Source organism: Dipteris shenzhenensis, chromosome 23, assembly GCF_047967505.1.
Source record: "Dipteris shenzhenensis isolate YYH24624 ecotype China chromosome 23, Dip_SZ_1.0, whole genome shotgun sequence".
Taxonomy (NCBI): domain Eukaryota; kingdom Viridiplantae; phylum Streptophyta; class Polypodiopsida; order Gleicheniales; family Dipteridaceae; genus Dipteris; species Dipteris shenzhenensis.
Window position 1 is genome coordinate 52,628,823 of NC_141618.1, and position 14,853 is coordinate 52,643,675.

The following is a 14,853-nucleotide window of genomic DNA, read 5'->3' on the forward strand; positions in this document are numbered from 1 at the left end:
TGAAGAAGGATATGAGCCTGTAGACAGTTATCGGGAGATATTATTGGCACTGTAGGTGATGCAATTAGACAGGGGTTTGGCTTTTGAGCATTATGCCAGAGTGCAAATGCGAGGCTAGAGTTGGAAAATGCAAAAATTAAGAAAAAGAAAATTGAAGATGGAGACTTGGTTCTCAGATATAATAGCAAACTGGATAGTACATTTCATACTGCTTTTCAAACCAAGTGGGAAGGTCCATATAAAGTGGAGAAGAAATTCAAAAATGAAACTTATCAATTGACTGATTTAGATGGTAAGAAACATAAGAAGAGAGCCAATGGTGTCCAGTTGAAGAAATACTTTGCACGGTTGATGGTAGCACTGAAAGAGGAGGATCATGAAGATAATGAGCAGTGGCCAAAGCGGTGGAAGTTAGTGCAAAGTGAAGAAGAAGAAAATCTGGATCTTTCATCTCTTTTCGGCTCACTGCTGGACATGAATGTCACAGCAGAAGAAAGGGGTTGCTAGAGATGTGTGGATAAAAATGTAAATATGTTTTTCACTTGTTGCATGCTGATGGGTAGGTGCATAGCTAGTTGGTGGTGGTTTTGAGTTATGGACACTCTCATAAAAGACTCTACACTGATGTAGATATTTTGTTGAGATTGTAGATACGTTTGCAGGAACTCTATGATAGAGCAGTGTGGGTGCATCGTGCACTCTAGAGCATCTGGTGTGGGATGGCATGTCTTTCATTGTTGTCTTGTGATATGTTTATCTTGCCATGAGTGGTTCCCGATTTGTAAGTCTTGTGAGCATTCATATCATGAGTTGTCGGCTTCATGAATGTGTGGTCATATGTGGCAATCAAACACCCAAGGTTTTGCTTGAAGGTTGTGAATAAGGATGTGCTTAAAGCCTGAGGTTTGGGATTAATGGACCTAAGGTTTAAGAAAACCTTTGAGAGTGGTAAAAGTATGGGCTGACATGGCTTTTTTTTGAAGAAGATAAGCCATGCATGCAAACTGGCTACGTGATGCTCTAGATTGAAAAAGCACGTACAGAGGAAGGCGGCGGGAAGATGGTCCTGGAAGGAGGAGGGCATCTCTACTTCACGTGGACGGGGAGCTTCTGAGAGGGGGCGGCTATTCTTTGAAGAGAGAAGAACTGGGAGCTACAGGGGGTGATGTGTGAGGAGGGATGAGCTCTGTGAGCAACAAAGAGACCGTGGGAGCACCTTGCTAGCATCCCGCCACAAGAGTTCCTTGTTGAGAGCTGAAGGAGTCTGGAAGAGGAGCCGTTGCCTCACGGGAGTCTGGGGATCTGGTGTTTGCTGTGCTGAAGGAGAGGACGACTATGGAGTATGGGAGGACCACAGACGAGGAGAGCTCTAGAGGGAGAATGAAAAAGGAGGGGAGCTGTTCGGAGCTGTTGGAGGGGGGGAGCAAAAAACGAGAGGAAGCTCATGAGAGACTGGAGATCAGAGATTGAGGAGCTGCAGCTGCTTGTGGGAGAGGACATGTGAACAGCGTGAGCTGTAGAAGAGGGAGGACGTGTCAGAAATCGAGATGATGGAGAACCTAGTCGACTTGTTCTTAGAAGTTTTCTGAGCTGATTCTTGGCGACAAGTAGCGGCTGAACATCTTCAACTGTAACCTCCAAGAAGAGCGGCCGTTTTAGAAGGGAATCCTTGTTGTTTGGAAGCTGTACAGAAGTTTGGAGCTGTTTTTTTGCCAGAAAAGTGGCCCAGTAAATGGATTTTATCAGTAGGTTGAGGGCTGATGCTGTGTTTATGTTTGTGGGAGTCTGTAGAGGTGTTGGGTGCCTATAAACTTGCTGGAAATAGCAAAAATCAGAACTGTTTTGGAGATTTTAGTGTGGAGTTGGCAGAAGAGGGGTCTTTTCTGGGTAGGAAGTGCCATTGAACAGGGAAAAGTAAGATTTTGAAGCTGGACAGTCTGCTGCAGCAAAGCTTACATTTGGAACCTGTCTAGAAAGGAAAGAAGAAAAACCTAAGGAAGAAGCTGACAGTTTGTTGGCTGAACTTACTGAACCAATCGCGGGTGGCTATTCATTCCTTTTGATCACTGGAGAATGCTCACTTATGTTGGGATACTTTCCGGGCAGAAATAGAGTGCTTGGGTGACCATAAATGACTTGGCTGAGAGTGTTGAAATGCATTTTGATGAGTATATGGAGACAAACTACAGGTGCAAAGATGATGGCAAACTGAAGACCTGAGGATTCTATGTTGAGCACTTGTTTATTATCTTGGGATCCTTATGTCTGGGTTTTTTTTGTGTCTTGATGGCTGGTTTAGGATGGCTGATTACAGCTTACATGTTGGGAATGATGACTTGTTGGTCATATGCTCTGGGTGCCGGTGTAAAAACATTCATCAGAAGCCCACACAGCTACTGATCCTTCAGAGATCTTGAGCTTCAGATTCTAAGCAGGGTCAATATGTTGAAATGTATTTGTCAATTGAGTTTGGTCTAGAGGTAGAGAGTTTCTCATATGAAGGAGAGTTTCTCATATGAAGGCTTTAATGCAGAAATAGTGTTGTCAGTGGAACATGAATCTTATTGGTCAGTTATACTGAAGTTAGATGATGAAGAATAGGAAGGAGTAGCTATTCCCCAAGATATCCCTGAAAGCATAATGCATATTGAATTCTAGGAAGTGGGAGATGCCTAGTGACTGCAAGAGTGGCATGCTGTGTGTATAAAGATCTTGTGTTGATATTTCTGGTGTAGTTTTGGGTATGGTGAGGTGGATATAGGTAGCTATAAAGGCCATTGCTGCTCTATCATTTTGTTCATCCACTAACTGGGTGTGAATAGGGTTTACCCCCCAACTGGGCAAGCCCATTTGTATTTTATATTTTGTGATGCTTAGTCCAATCAAAATTTTATATAGATCTTTGGAGAAGACTTTTGCCTCCAAGCCCTAGACCAAAGTAATGATTCTTTTAGGAGACTAGACTCAGATACAAGTATACTTTCGGAATTCCCAAGAAAGTGGTTGAACCCAGGCGAAGAGGGCCGCGATTGTACCTCCAATCTTGCTCTTGAATTTTGAAATAGAGGTGCCCGTTAGGATTAGTATGAAAAGACCAAAACTCTAAAGATAGAGTTTAATCATTTGTAGATAACTATCTAAAGATCAAAGGAGAGAACTTACGATTGAAATTTGAGTGCTTTGTAGGAACTCTTAGAAGAAAAACGAAATCTGAAAATAAGGAAGTAGTTTGGCGAGACAGTTATAGAATGATGGAGACTCAAACCATGAAGAAAAAGTGCATAGATAAAAAGGAATGGGGGCCATAAGTAGGCATCTAGGTGGCAATCTACCACCAGCTAGCAGTGCCTCTAGGACACATACACATGAATATAGGTGTGCTATGGAGGCAATACCTCGACACATCCCCCTCAAGGGATTGCCTCAAGCTATGTCAAGGATACATCTAGTCTCATAGTGTCCCATGCCATCTCATGGTGGTCACGGATAAATCTATAGCTAGGATCTCAAGCTAGCAGGGGTTCCCAAGGGTGTAAGGCACACAGAGTTGTTATGTACAGATAAACATGGTTGCAAGAGGTACGATTGAGGGATTAACGATTTAAACTGACGATTGAATATTGATATTCAAAAATCCAGATAAAACCTTAAGAAGAGCCTAGAGGGCTACAAAGATTATATACCACTCATCAGAGATCAATAAACATAAATATGATGGCAACAATCTATCAGTCACATGTGACATGAATGAAATCTGCATCTCGATACATATAAGTGAATGGAAACTTTCGACTCTCAAGATTCATCCTAATTCGAATCTGCGAGGTCACTGCCACTGCTGGATCCAAATACACCATCAATGATAGCATGGTTAAGACAAACTCGATGCTTCTTGTTACACCCCATCCAAAACAAAAAAGAGAGTGTCTAAAGGTGTCTTAACGTAAGACACGTGTCTTAAGTGTCTTATCATAAGACACGAGTGTCTCAACAATCATGCTGAAGATGGTAGATCACATTGAAGGTGATAAAGCCACGCTGAAGGTGACTGATCACAATGAAGGTGACAAGAGCTCTGATATCTGATGGAGTCACACTGAAGGTGACAAGAGCTATACTTGGTGATCAGCCATGAAAGAGTACTCTGAACTGCAAATGAGTATGTGCACATGATAGCAGAAGATGGCTGGCCGGAACATGGAGTCCTGCAACCAGAACTCACATACAGTAATACACACGCGTAGTGAATATGAGATCCCAAGAAAATAAATGGAGAATAATAATAATGCTCCAAAAATGTGGCAGTAGAAAAAGAGCCATGGTTCATAGTTATGCTGAAATGCATTTCAGGGCTGAGCCTGCCCTGCAACGCCATTTCAGAAAGGAATCCAAGTCTGAAACGCCATTTCAAGGTTTGAAATGTTTCAGATTTTTGAAACGGCGTATGACATGTTTCAGCCTGGTTTGAAACGCATTTCAGCCAGCTGAAATGTGCCGTTTCAGACAACCACCTGTTTCTACCTGCATTTTGGCCTCCACCAGCCTTGCACTCCCTCCACTCCTTCGGCCTCATCCTCTCCCGTTGCCTAGCCTCTCCCTCCCGTCGCCTAGCCTCTCCTGTCGCCTAGCCTCCTCCTCCCGTCTCCCGTCGCAGGCTCTCAGCCTCCTCGTCCTTATCTCCGTACAGCCCAGCCTCCCCGTCCGTACCTCCGTATAGTCACTTAGCCTCTCCTTCCGTACCTCCGTACAACCAGCCGCTCAGCTTCTCCGTACAGCCCATACTGTACAGTCGGTCTGTACAGTACAACCCATCCGTACCTTCGTGGTATCTTTGTCCGTACCTAGTCCTAGCCCGAGACCTAGTCCTACTCCTCCCTAACCCCCAGTTGGGCTACACCCCCAACCCAACTCGGGGGTTAGGTTAAGCTAGGGGGTTCAACACACAGCCAATTATGGACTGGCCTACCCTCTCCTCCAAGTCCCCATCAACTCCCTCAACTCCTTCAACATCCATCAGGACTCGATACTCTACAGTTGCATCCATGACACCCTCTCCATATGCACGGAATTACCAACAAGAAGGCTCAAAACGACCCATCCTTGGGCAACAGGATCATATTTTTTATCTGTAGCAGGTAGTGAGAGCTATGATTGGAGTTGGCAGAAGTAAAGGCCGGACTTCTTCTTGCATTTCTGAGGGTTTTTCCAGCCCTCCTCAAGTCCCATTCACTCCTATAGGCTGCTTCAGCCCTCCTTCATCATCCACTCCCCTTCAGCCCTCCCTCAAAGGGCATCCTCCACACCTTCAGCCCTCTCTTTCAGCCCTCTTTCAGCCCCCTCTTTTAGCCCTCTCTTCCGTCCTATGTTTATGCACTATGTCCCTTTCAGATATGTATTATGCACTATGTAACAGTTACAAGTAGGTTGTAGGCTGTAGCATTCTAAATGTGTGTGCTCAGCTCAAAACCCCCTTTTCTAAAAAACCCCTTGATGACGTGGCATTTCCCCTTTTAGCACTCCCAGAAATCCCGAAACGTTTTCGTTTCCGTTTCCCATTTCCTCTAACTATGCCATGGTTGCAATGGTATTAGATCTACTACTGGTACATGCGTAGATTCTCTGACATGGTAACAGAGCCAATCTCATGAGTAGAGCATTGAGGGTCTACATCTGTTATCGACTCCAAAAACTAAAGAGTGGTGTCCTTTGCGAGAAGGAAGGAGTTTCCACATTTAGGTGTGTCTTTTGTCAAGTAAGGCTTGTAGTGTGGACAGGCAGGATCAAGACTTCCATGTCATCTATACCCTGCCATGGCGATACCGAAAAATTTGTTAAGGTTGGAAAGTTGGACGGAACCCATCATCCGATTTGAAAGTGAAGATCCAACTCTAGTGGACATGAGATATGGGAGCTGACAGGGAGGAATAGAGCTAAGACCTAGTGATGTTGGGGATTCAACTGTGTAGGTTACGATTCCAGTAGATCCAGACAAGTTGAGGTAGTGGATTTTGAAGAATGCAGTCGCACTCTCTATTCTTATAGGGATGATTGTGGGTGTCTTAATTCCCCATATCCAGTTATTAGAGACGATGCATGAGGATGGGGGATCTTGAAGGACCTCAATGAAACCAGAAATATAGGGACGATCATCACACTCTAGAATCAATTGTTCACATGATGGAAGAGGTTCAATCATTGGCACATGTGAAACCAGCCTTAAGACCAACAAAAGGGCGGTAAAAAGCAAATAAACAGCCAATACTCTCACATCAACAATTCAGCAAGTAAACAACCAACAGATTGGGAGCTAGAATGCTCATGTACCAAAATCAATGACACCGATTGGCCCCAAACCTTGGCACGCCTTCTAGTATTTCTTTAAGCATCATGGCTTCCCTCACGAAATTGTCAGTGACATAGATGCAAAATTTATGGGTGACTTTTGGCAGGAGTTATTCACAGTAGTGGGTACTCTCCTCACACCTAGCACTGCCTACCACCCTTAGACGGATGGAAAGCTAGAAATGGTGAACAAATGGGTGGAGGAATACTTGAGGCAATTTGTCATGATACACAGAAGTCTTGGGATAAGTTGTTGGCTCTTGCTGAATTTTGTTACAACAGTACAACAGTACCAAAAACCTTTCCATTGACATGAGCCCTTTTGAAGTAATTATGGATGCAAGGTTGGGATGCCGCCTTTTATTTCAGACATGGCTGTGAAAAATCAGCAAGCAAGAAGTGACTTGGAAAGAATGGATCCCTTCTGCAATTGGCTAAGAATATGGATGAGGAGGGTCACATCCTCTCTGTCTTTAAGTGCATCATGGGTTTCAGAGACCATGTACTTTGAAACAAGGTCTACATAGAGTATCTTATCAGGTGGCGGGGACTCCATGAGGATGAGAATTCATGGCAGCCAGGACCATCCTTATCTCCTATTGGGCTGATTAGTAGTTGCTGTTTGCTGCACTTTTTGGACAGCCAAGATGTGAAAATTTGAGGCAAAATTCTATGGGAAGGGATGGCTGTAATGAAGGGGGAGAAAGGGCCAATTTAGAGGTCCTTTAGAGGCCTTTTAGGTGGGAAATGTGGATGGACTATATAAGTCCCCATCCACCCCTTATTGTACACTTTTGATGTGACATCTAATCCTATCTCCCACCTCCTTCCTCCTACGTGATGCCTTCACTCTCTCTCCCAACCTCTCTCTATCTCTCTCTTCCCCTCACCCTTCTCCCTCTCTCTCTCTCCTCCTCTCCCTCTTCCCTTTTCTTCACTTCTCACTCCTCCCTCTTCCTCTCTCTTCTCTTTGCCAATTATATCCCCTTCTCCAATCTGCCCTGCCTTCTTCATTGTGGTATAATAGGTTATGGAGATGGCTGGGGCTAGAGATACGCATGTATCACTTGTGGGAGTGGCCATGGTGTGGTGGATGACATCATGGGGCTAGCTTTTATCTCATTGATTTCTAATCTTGCAGTCCTTGTAAGAAATCCTACTAATGTAATATCATTTCTTTCTCTTCCTCTGAATCTGATATCTTTGGTGAATCTCGAGCGTGGTACACCTTTGATGTCCTTTCTAGAGACATATGCCTTTCCAAACCTTGCGATTTCTCCTGCTCTTCTTCGTCAAAGTTCTTTAACATATCTACAATCAAGTAAAAGTCAAAGGACCTTGTCTACCTACCTCCTTCTAGGGCTGATTCCTGGAGATGTGGTTCTCATTGCACGTTCCCGCACGCCAAGTTTTTCTTGGTCTGAATCAATCCTAGAATCTTGCAAAATACTTGACATTGCCGCAAATCTCCATTGAAAATCTGCTTCCATCTCTGTCTTGAAAGAGTCGAGCAGTTGTTGAAGTTCTTGTATTTTCTTGTCCTTCCCACTATCTTGGGTTGTAGGAACTTTCTCTAGTTCAAGATCCGAAAGCTTTCATATTTTGTTCCATCCTACTTTGGGGTCTTTTGTTGCTTTGTGGAAATGGACTTCTTGGTTGCCAAGGTAAGGTTGACTACAAAAACAAATCCTAACAAGCCTTTTGGATTAAAACCTCTTGGTCAAACAAAAGCTACCACCTTCTAGCTTGGAGACGACTTGGAGACGAAGGGGAGAAGAAAGAAAGCAAGAAAGGGGAGGAAAGAAAGGTAGGGCCGGATGGAGGTGGGCTTGAACCTTGTCAAGGCTGCTGAAGGTAGCTTGTGAACTCAATTTGGGGGGGGGGAGGAGGATGTGAAGGAAGGCTTGAAGGGGGTGCGAATGGCAAGGTGCCTGCAAAGAGGCATACCAGCTTTGGCAAGGCGGATTCATAGGCAAGGAGTCAGACCCAAACTCGGCTGCAAAAGAGCCTGAAATGGTAGTGGGGCGCGGAGAGGAAACAAAGGCAAAAAGGGGCGGATAGGGATCTTTGGGATACGAGCATAGTCTAATTGGGGGTTGGCATCAACTTGTGATTTAGACTAGAGCTATCATTGGATGAAGTCTAGATTCCCTTAGGGTCTGCTTTTCTAGGAATGCTAGGGCTATTCTAGTAATGCAAAGCTATTTTGGGAATAACAAGTTATTTATAGCTTAAACATGCGCTTTAGGTTATGAGCTAGCACAACATGGATTATAAATATAAGCAAAAGGTTTATTGTTCAGGGAATATTCTATCAGCTCCCATGAAGAAGTCCTATGGAATGATATGAGGTCGTTGTCCCTTGATCTTTCAACCAGCGGCTCTTGCTCCTCCAGGTTTCAGTCCTCCACAATAGAACCATCCTGGAACACAGCTCTAGCCTTGGTAGCACCATATGGCACCACCCCTTCAGTCCCCACTGGTGATCCTAGAGATATGGTCATACCATGTCCTTGTTCCAGATTTTCAGACAGGATCCACGTACTGCTACGATTGAAACAAAAAGGATTTACTAGAAATATTGAAAACTGTTGGGTCCTCATACTAGACAATGAAAAGGACATGGTCTTCAACAGTGATGATGAAACAAGGTGAAGGCAGTGCCTTTTATGTATTGATTCATACTATGGCAACCAATTTTCGCCTGCTTAATCGGATGATGCAAAACAAGCAGCAAATGGATTTACAACTATCAAGCATTATGATTTGCAACTATGAAGCATTATGACTTGTCACCATTACAAGCTTATAGTTGCCACATTCATAATTAGGTTATCATGCTGTCCGGCTCTCTGACTTTCTTCAAGGCGTCAATATTTGCATTCACTAGCCTGCTAGAGGAAGTGTATATGTAGGATGAAATCACAGATTAGCATAGTACAAGGTTGGACATAAGGGCAGCCATATGAGGTTTAAGAGTCGCTAGAAGATATCTTGTATCCAGTATTGTGAAAGATCGAACTAAACTGTGCAGTTTTGGCATGAAGTATCATGACAAATTTTCGAAATGATGTTGTTCCCCCCTGAAGTTATCAAACTTAGACGATCAAAGGTGCAACATTGCTGGAAGACGAGGACTTTCATCATAATGATATAACAGCTGTTCTAATTGGCATGGATTTTTCTTGTGCCATCTTTGAATCTCCACCAAAATTTTTCTTTTTTGTTAAGGATATGTCTCTAAGGATTCCCTTGCAAGAAAGAGCTGGAAAAAGAACTGAGGCAACTACAGAAGATGTACAGATCGTGGCATAAGTCAGTCGCAAGCAAGACGATGAAGAGTCTGTTCCACTTTTCCCTGATAGTTCATCAATTATTAAGATGACTCTGGATGGAATATCGAGCCAAGCATCAAAGAATGGGAAGCATCCAAGCAGAACATTAAAAAGAAAAAAAGAAAAACGTGGTGTGACATTCTTTCAAAATATACAACTTTAAAATCGATTTGAACAATGAATCACTCTGCTATTTTTAAAGAGATTTTCCCAGCATTTTCTTGCCTACTTTTCAAAGAAGGATAATTTTTTTTCAAAGAAATCCCTAATGAATTCAAATAAGGAAGATAAAAAGCCTTGCAAAAAAGAAATTGAGGAATTGCTACAGGTGGGTCTGATTAAAAGATTTACGTGATGATGAGGAGCTGTGGTCTTTATATCAACAAAAATTCAGAGCCAGCCAGAGGTAAAGACTTATAAGCCTGTGACTAAATTCATACCGTACCCCAAATGAGGGATACTTAATTGAGGAACTTTTGTCTAAATCCAAATTCACATAGTTTTGAATAGTTGAGCAGGACATGTATAGAATTGGCTTCGTAGTTGCACAAGGTTTTTATCAATGGAACCTCATGTGATCCATCCTCAAAAAGCTCTAGGTGAGTGCTCAAGCCCACACTGAAGGTTCACTGCAGGCCATTGAGTGTGAGCAGTGGCTTGGGGAGTGCTGACTGGCCCTGCGATAATTGACAGAGCATCCATAGATGAAGCAACAGTGGTAGCTTATAGCCAGGTCAGGTTATAACTTATCCGTGGACATAGAGCATGTGCCTATCCTGGTGGACTGGCTTTTCCTCATCGTAAGGAAAATCTTTCTTTCATGAGATAACCCTCTGATTACCTAGCATATGTAAGTAAGGTTGGGCCATGTATTTTTATCTCTGGGAGGGAGATCATGTAGCTCATGATGGATTGTGACTGAATATTATCTAGATCCTCCAAGGTGTTTGCAATAAAGGACACAGGCTCTGAGGAGATGCTTGGCATCACAGGTATCGTTGTCCGTTGGGTGCAGAGTGTATCCTTTTTTTGACATTCTGTGGGAGTGGATTTTGACTATGTTAGCTGTTGCTAGTTTTGATTTTACATCCTAATTGCTTGTCTTTACAACTTCTAGCTGGCACTCATATAATTCTTGTGGCTATCCCACTGTTGTAGTCATTGTTTAGTGTCTCTATGATCAGTTTTCCTATTTTTGCAACCAAAAAATTAAAACAGGTATCTAAATGAAGGTGTTGGCTGTTTTAACAGCCTAATATATGTGCAAGATAGGCGATGGAAATGTCTCAGTTTGTGGAGACTGGTCAGTCATTTTGGAATTTTCATTGTGATGAGTCTGACACTTTGTTTGTTATTACAACCATTTTTTTTCTAACAGAGGATCAGCAACTCTTTACATGTGGTAGTGGAGGGTTTGGACAGCTTGGCCATGGCAACTTTGAATTGTGTAGTGTGCCAATTAGAGTGGCAACATTTACTTCAATGAAGGTTTCCCTCGCAGCTTGTGGCATGCGTCACACTCTGGTACTAATTGATTGTAAGCTATCTGGAGCTGGGAAGCCTTGGGATTAAGATGCATGAAGTTTTTGTTCTCCTGCTCAAGCATGTTTATACGAACTATGAAATTTTAACAGAACCTGTACATCTTATTCATGCTTTTGTGTGTGCAACAGCAGGCGAGTATTCAGCAGTATATGCATTTGGATCATCCAAGCGTGGCCAGCTAGGCGTTGATTTGACTGGGCAGAATATCAATAATCTAAAAGGATTTTCAAAAGGCCATTGTGTTTGTCTTCCCCAGAACTTGGTGAGACTGAATCAGCAACGCATAGTGTCTGTTCATTCCAATGGTGACCATAGTGCAGCCTTGAGTGGTAATTTGAACGTTGCTTCCTTGGAAGGTTGCGGTAGAGGAAGAAAGCAATATGTGAAATGGAATACATAAAAATCTTCTGCATTTTGATCTCTCAAAATAAGTGTGGTTCGCAAACACATAAAGGTCTTTCTTCATTTTTGTGAGTAATCCTGCAGCACATATTATGTGGCACACCTTTATTTGATGTCTCTTTCCTTGGAAATGCAGCTTATGGGGTTCTTTACCTATGGGGAAAGGGATATGCCATTAGAGAAGACATAATGTTTCCGTCAATAGTTTCGAGGGATCTAAGATTTTGCCAGGTGGCTCTTGGCTGGAATCATGTGTTGGCATTAACAAGTCAGTATCTCTCTCTCTCTCTCTCTCTCTCTCTCTCTTTGAGAGCTATTAACTTACTACAGTAGAAGAATGCCAAATCCTATTCATGGGAATCACTTTTGTACAGAGGTGGTACTTTTTAAACTGAAGAAAATACTCGACTGAAATTCATATGTGTTTCAGATGATGGCCTAGTATATGCAGATGGATGCAATCGGGTTGCCTCTTTGAATGCTATCCATGAACCCTTGATGAACGAATGTAGTCACTGCAACAATGATAGGAAAGACCAATTGTATTCTTGGAACCCCACTGACTCACAAGCTGTATCAAAAATACATGATGTGAAGGCTACGAGTGCTTCGGAACAGTTGAGAGAGATACATTCTAGTTCGGCTGCAGGACAGTCGTCCTATGGATCTAGGCTCCACTTATTTGAGCCTTTGAAAACATTCAGGATAAGGTGTGTGGCTGCTGGATCAGAACATTCAGCGGTTACTCTGGGTAAGTGAGGTGATGATTTCTATTATGGCTTTGTTATTAATCTATAGAATTGCCTCTTTTAATGAAGGTTTAGAGTGATACAGAATCTTCTCTTTGGCCAGGCATGGCACCCCGCAGCTTGGGAATGTTTGGCTGACTCGCCAAATGTCTAGATGGTGCATTGGGATGTCTACTGGATGTGAAACCTAATTTAACGTATTGCTTAAGTGCTGGATGCTGTCTATTGTGTATAGATGATGGGACGGTTATGACATGGGGATGGGGGGAGCATGGCCAGCTTGGTTTGGGAACAACTGATAATCAAAGCTTTCCCCAGAGAGTTCCTATGATACCCAGAGTACACGGGCTCAAATGTCAGATCTTTTGTGGAAGCGGTTTCACTTTTGTCTGCATAGGGTGTTGAAAAGAGCAAGATGCAGGGGACCTTTAGGGCTGTTGATGTACAACAATGTTGAGAGTGGAATTGCAGGAGTTTAACATTTTTGCATTAGTGGTTGAGAACAGCCGAAACTTCTTTAACATTTACTGGCTGCAATTTCAGCTTGTATGTTCTGTCGAAGTGTTGCCTTAAGGCAAAGGGGTTCCTTTCTCCAATTCAGTGTAGAAATGCATGTGTGCGCATGCAATCCACATTGAACTATTTAATATTTTTGGCATGCTTCCCTGTAGTTTCCTCATACAAAACGATCCGTTCTTATATGAACGAGGACAAGTAAATCACTATTACATGCCCTCTTAGACTTTCAGGGAAGGTGTTGGCCCAGACTGAAGCTAAGCCAAGGCTTCATTTGACTCGTGTGAATAGAATGCACAATGAGGTGATGATCCTTTGAATGATAGGCTCTCAAGTTTGTAGTAGCATTGCAGCAAAGATACTATGCATGGCATAAACACGCGCTCCCACAATAATCTGACAAAATATCAATAACCATTTTGAGACTTCTTATATTGGAGCTTGGATTAGCATTTTGCAAGATCTTTGAGGCTCTCTCGTCTTCCACAGGATCACTTGAAATGGAAGAAAATATTTTTATTTAACATGCATATAAATAACAATTGGGAAATCTTGGTAAGCTTAGTTATTATAGGTTGGATCAAGTGTCGCCATCAAACTTTTAAGGTTAATTATTATAGGTTGGCTCAGGATCACTTGAAATGGAAGAAAATATTTTTATCTAACATGCATAGAAATAACAATTGGGAAATTTTGGTAAGCTTAATTATTATAGGTTGGATCAAGTGTCGCCTATCAAACTTTTAAGGTTAATTATTATAGGTTGGATCAAGTGTCACCTATCAAACTTTTAAGGTTTTAGGTTGAAATTTTGGTAAGCTTAATTATTATAGGTTGGATCAAGTGTTGCTTGTCAAACTTTTAAGGTTTTAGAATCATATCATACAAACACCATTCTACAGCTGCTCTAATTTGTTAATGGTGATTTGGCTAATTGTTTTATAAATGTTTAGTATGTCAAGGTAACATATTTCCATAAATAGATAGCAACACATCCTGTATAACAAAAACACTATGGTACACGATCCCATACATGTGTCGACAACATCCATGTGTCACTCAATATGTGATTGTAATGACAACAAAAAAAAAAGATCAAGTCTAGAAGGTAAGTATATTATACCAAAGATAGGTCAATTCTTGATGAAGTAAAAGGCCCAACCAATGCAAGAAGAGCTGCCTCAATGTTGTGGTGCAGTTGTAAATGCTAGTTATCGTCATTGACATGATTGCGTAGTTCTTGCAACGAGAAGGCATGCAACACAGTATGGACAAGATGCCTTTCAAATATTGTCATGCAAATAGCTTGGACGTAACTCCATGAGTGTTTTGAGCTAAAGTACAAAGCGTTATTGCTTAAAATGGCAAGTGCAAGAATGAGCATCCGGTGAGGGAATCGATAAAAAGTCCACGTAGTAGAATGCTTGGGGCTATTTTCACACCTTCATGCAATAAATTCTATAGAAATTCTATTTTGCACAACCTAGCCCTTTGAATGAAAGCAATCTTCACAATTGTTTGAGTATGAAAATGCACACCCTTGTATCCAAAAAAAGCTCTCATGTTTCACAAACCGTGGACTCGTACGTGACCCTTGGGTTCAGTGGACCGAAGGGTACTATTGCAATTCCACATTGCTATTTTCAGTTCCTTGCATGTCTCTTAGTTGCTATGGTTCTGTCCCCATAGTTTGCATCTTATCATTGAGGCTTGTCTTTTCAGTTTCCCATGTTGCCTTCTCCTTCTCCCACTCATCCTTCTTGTTTTTCTCCTTCCGCCATTCATCTTGTATGCGACCTCCTTGCTTCTTGATTTTGTTCAATGTTTTATCAACATATGCTTTCTCAGCCAGCAGTGCCACATTGGTGGTCTCCAGGCTATCTATGTTCTCAATCAAGGCCATACATATTTTGCTAAGGTGAGTCGGAACCTCAGAAGTATTTTTGGGTGGTGATATTGCCATC

The 14,853-nt window shown here is 42.3% G+C and overlaps 1 protein-coding gene across 3 annotated transcripts in view; it reads left to right on the forward strand.

Moving 5' to 3' along the window:
• LOC147887541 (Regulator of chromosome condensation (RCC1) family protein) overlaps positions 1-13,267 on the forward strand; it is a 63,232-nt gene extending 49,965 nt beyond the window's left edge. The window contains exons 3-7 of one of the 3 annotated variants that reach the window (XM_087394555.1): positions 11,056-11,214; positions 11,351-11,551; positions 11,761-11,892; positions 12,055-12,375; positions 12,609-13,267. In XM_087394555.1, coding sequence (XP_087250681.1) covers positions 11,056-11,214; positions 11,351-11,551; positions 11,761-11,892; positions 12,055-12,375; positions 12,609-12,778 — 983 coding nt within the window. In that variant the 3' untranslated portion in view covers positions 12,779-13,267. Of the gene's footprint in view, positions 1-11,055; positions 11,215-11,350; positions 11,552-11,760; positions 11,893-12,054; positions 12,376-12,476 lie in introns of all 3 variants that reach the window. The other 2 variants (XM_087394556.1, XM_087394557.1) reach the window with 2 other exon arrangements.
• Positions 13,268-14,853: the final 1,586 nt, after the last annotated feature.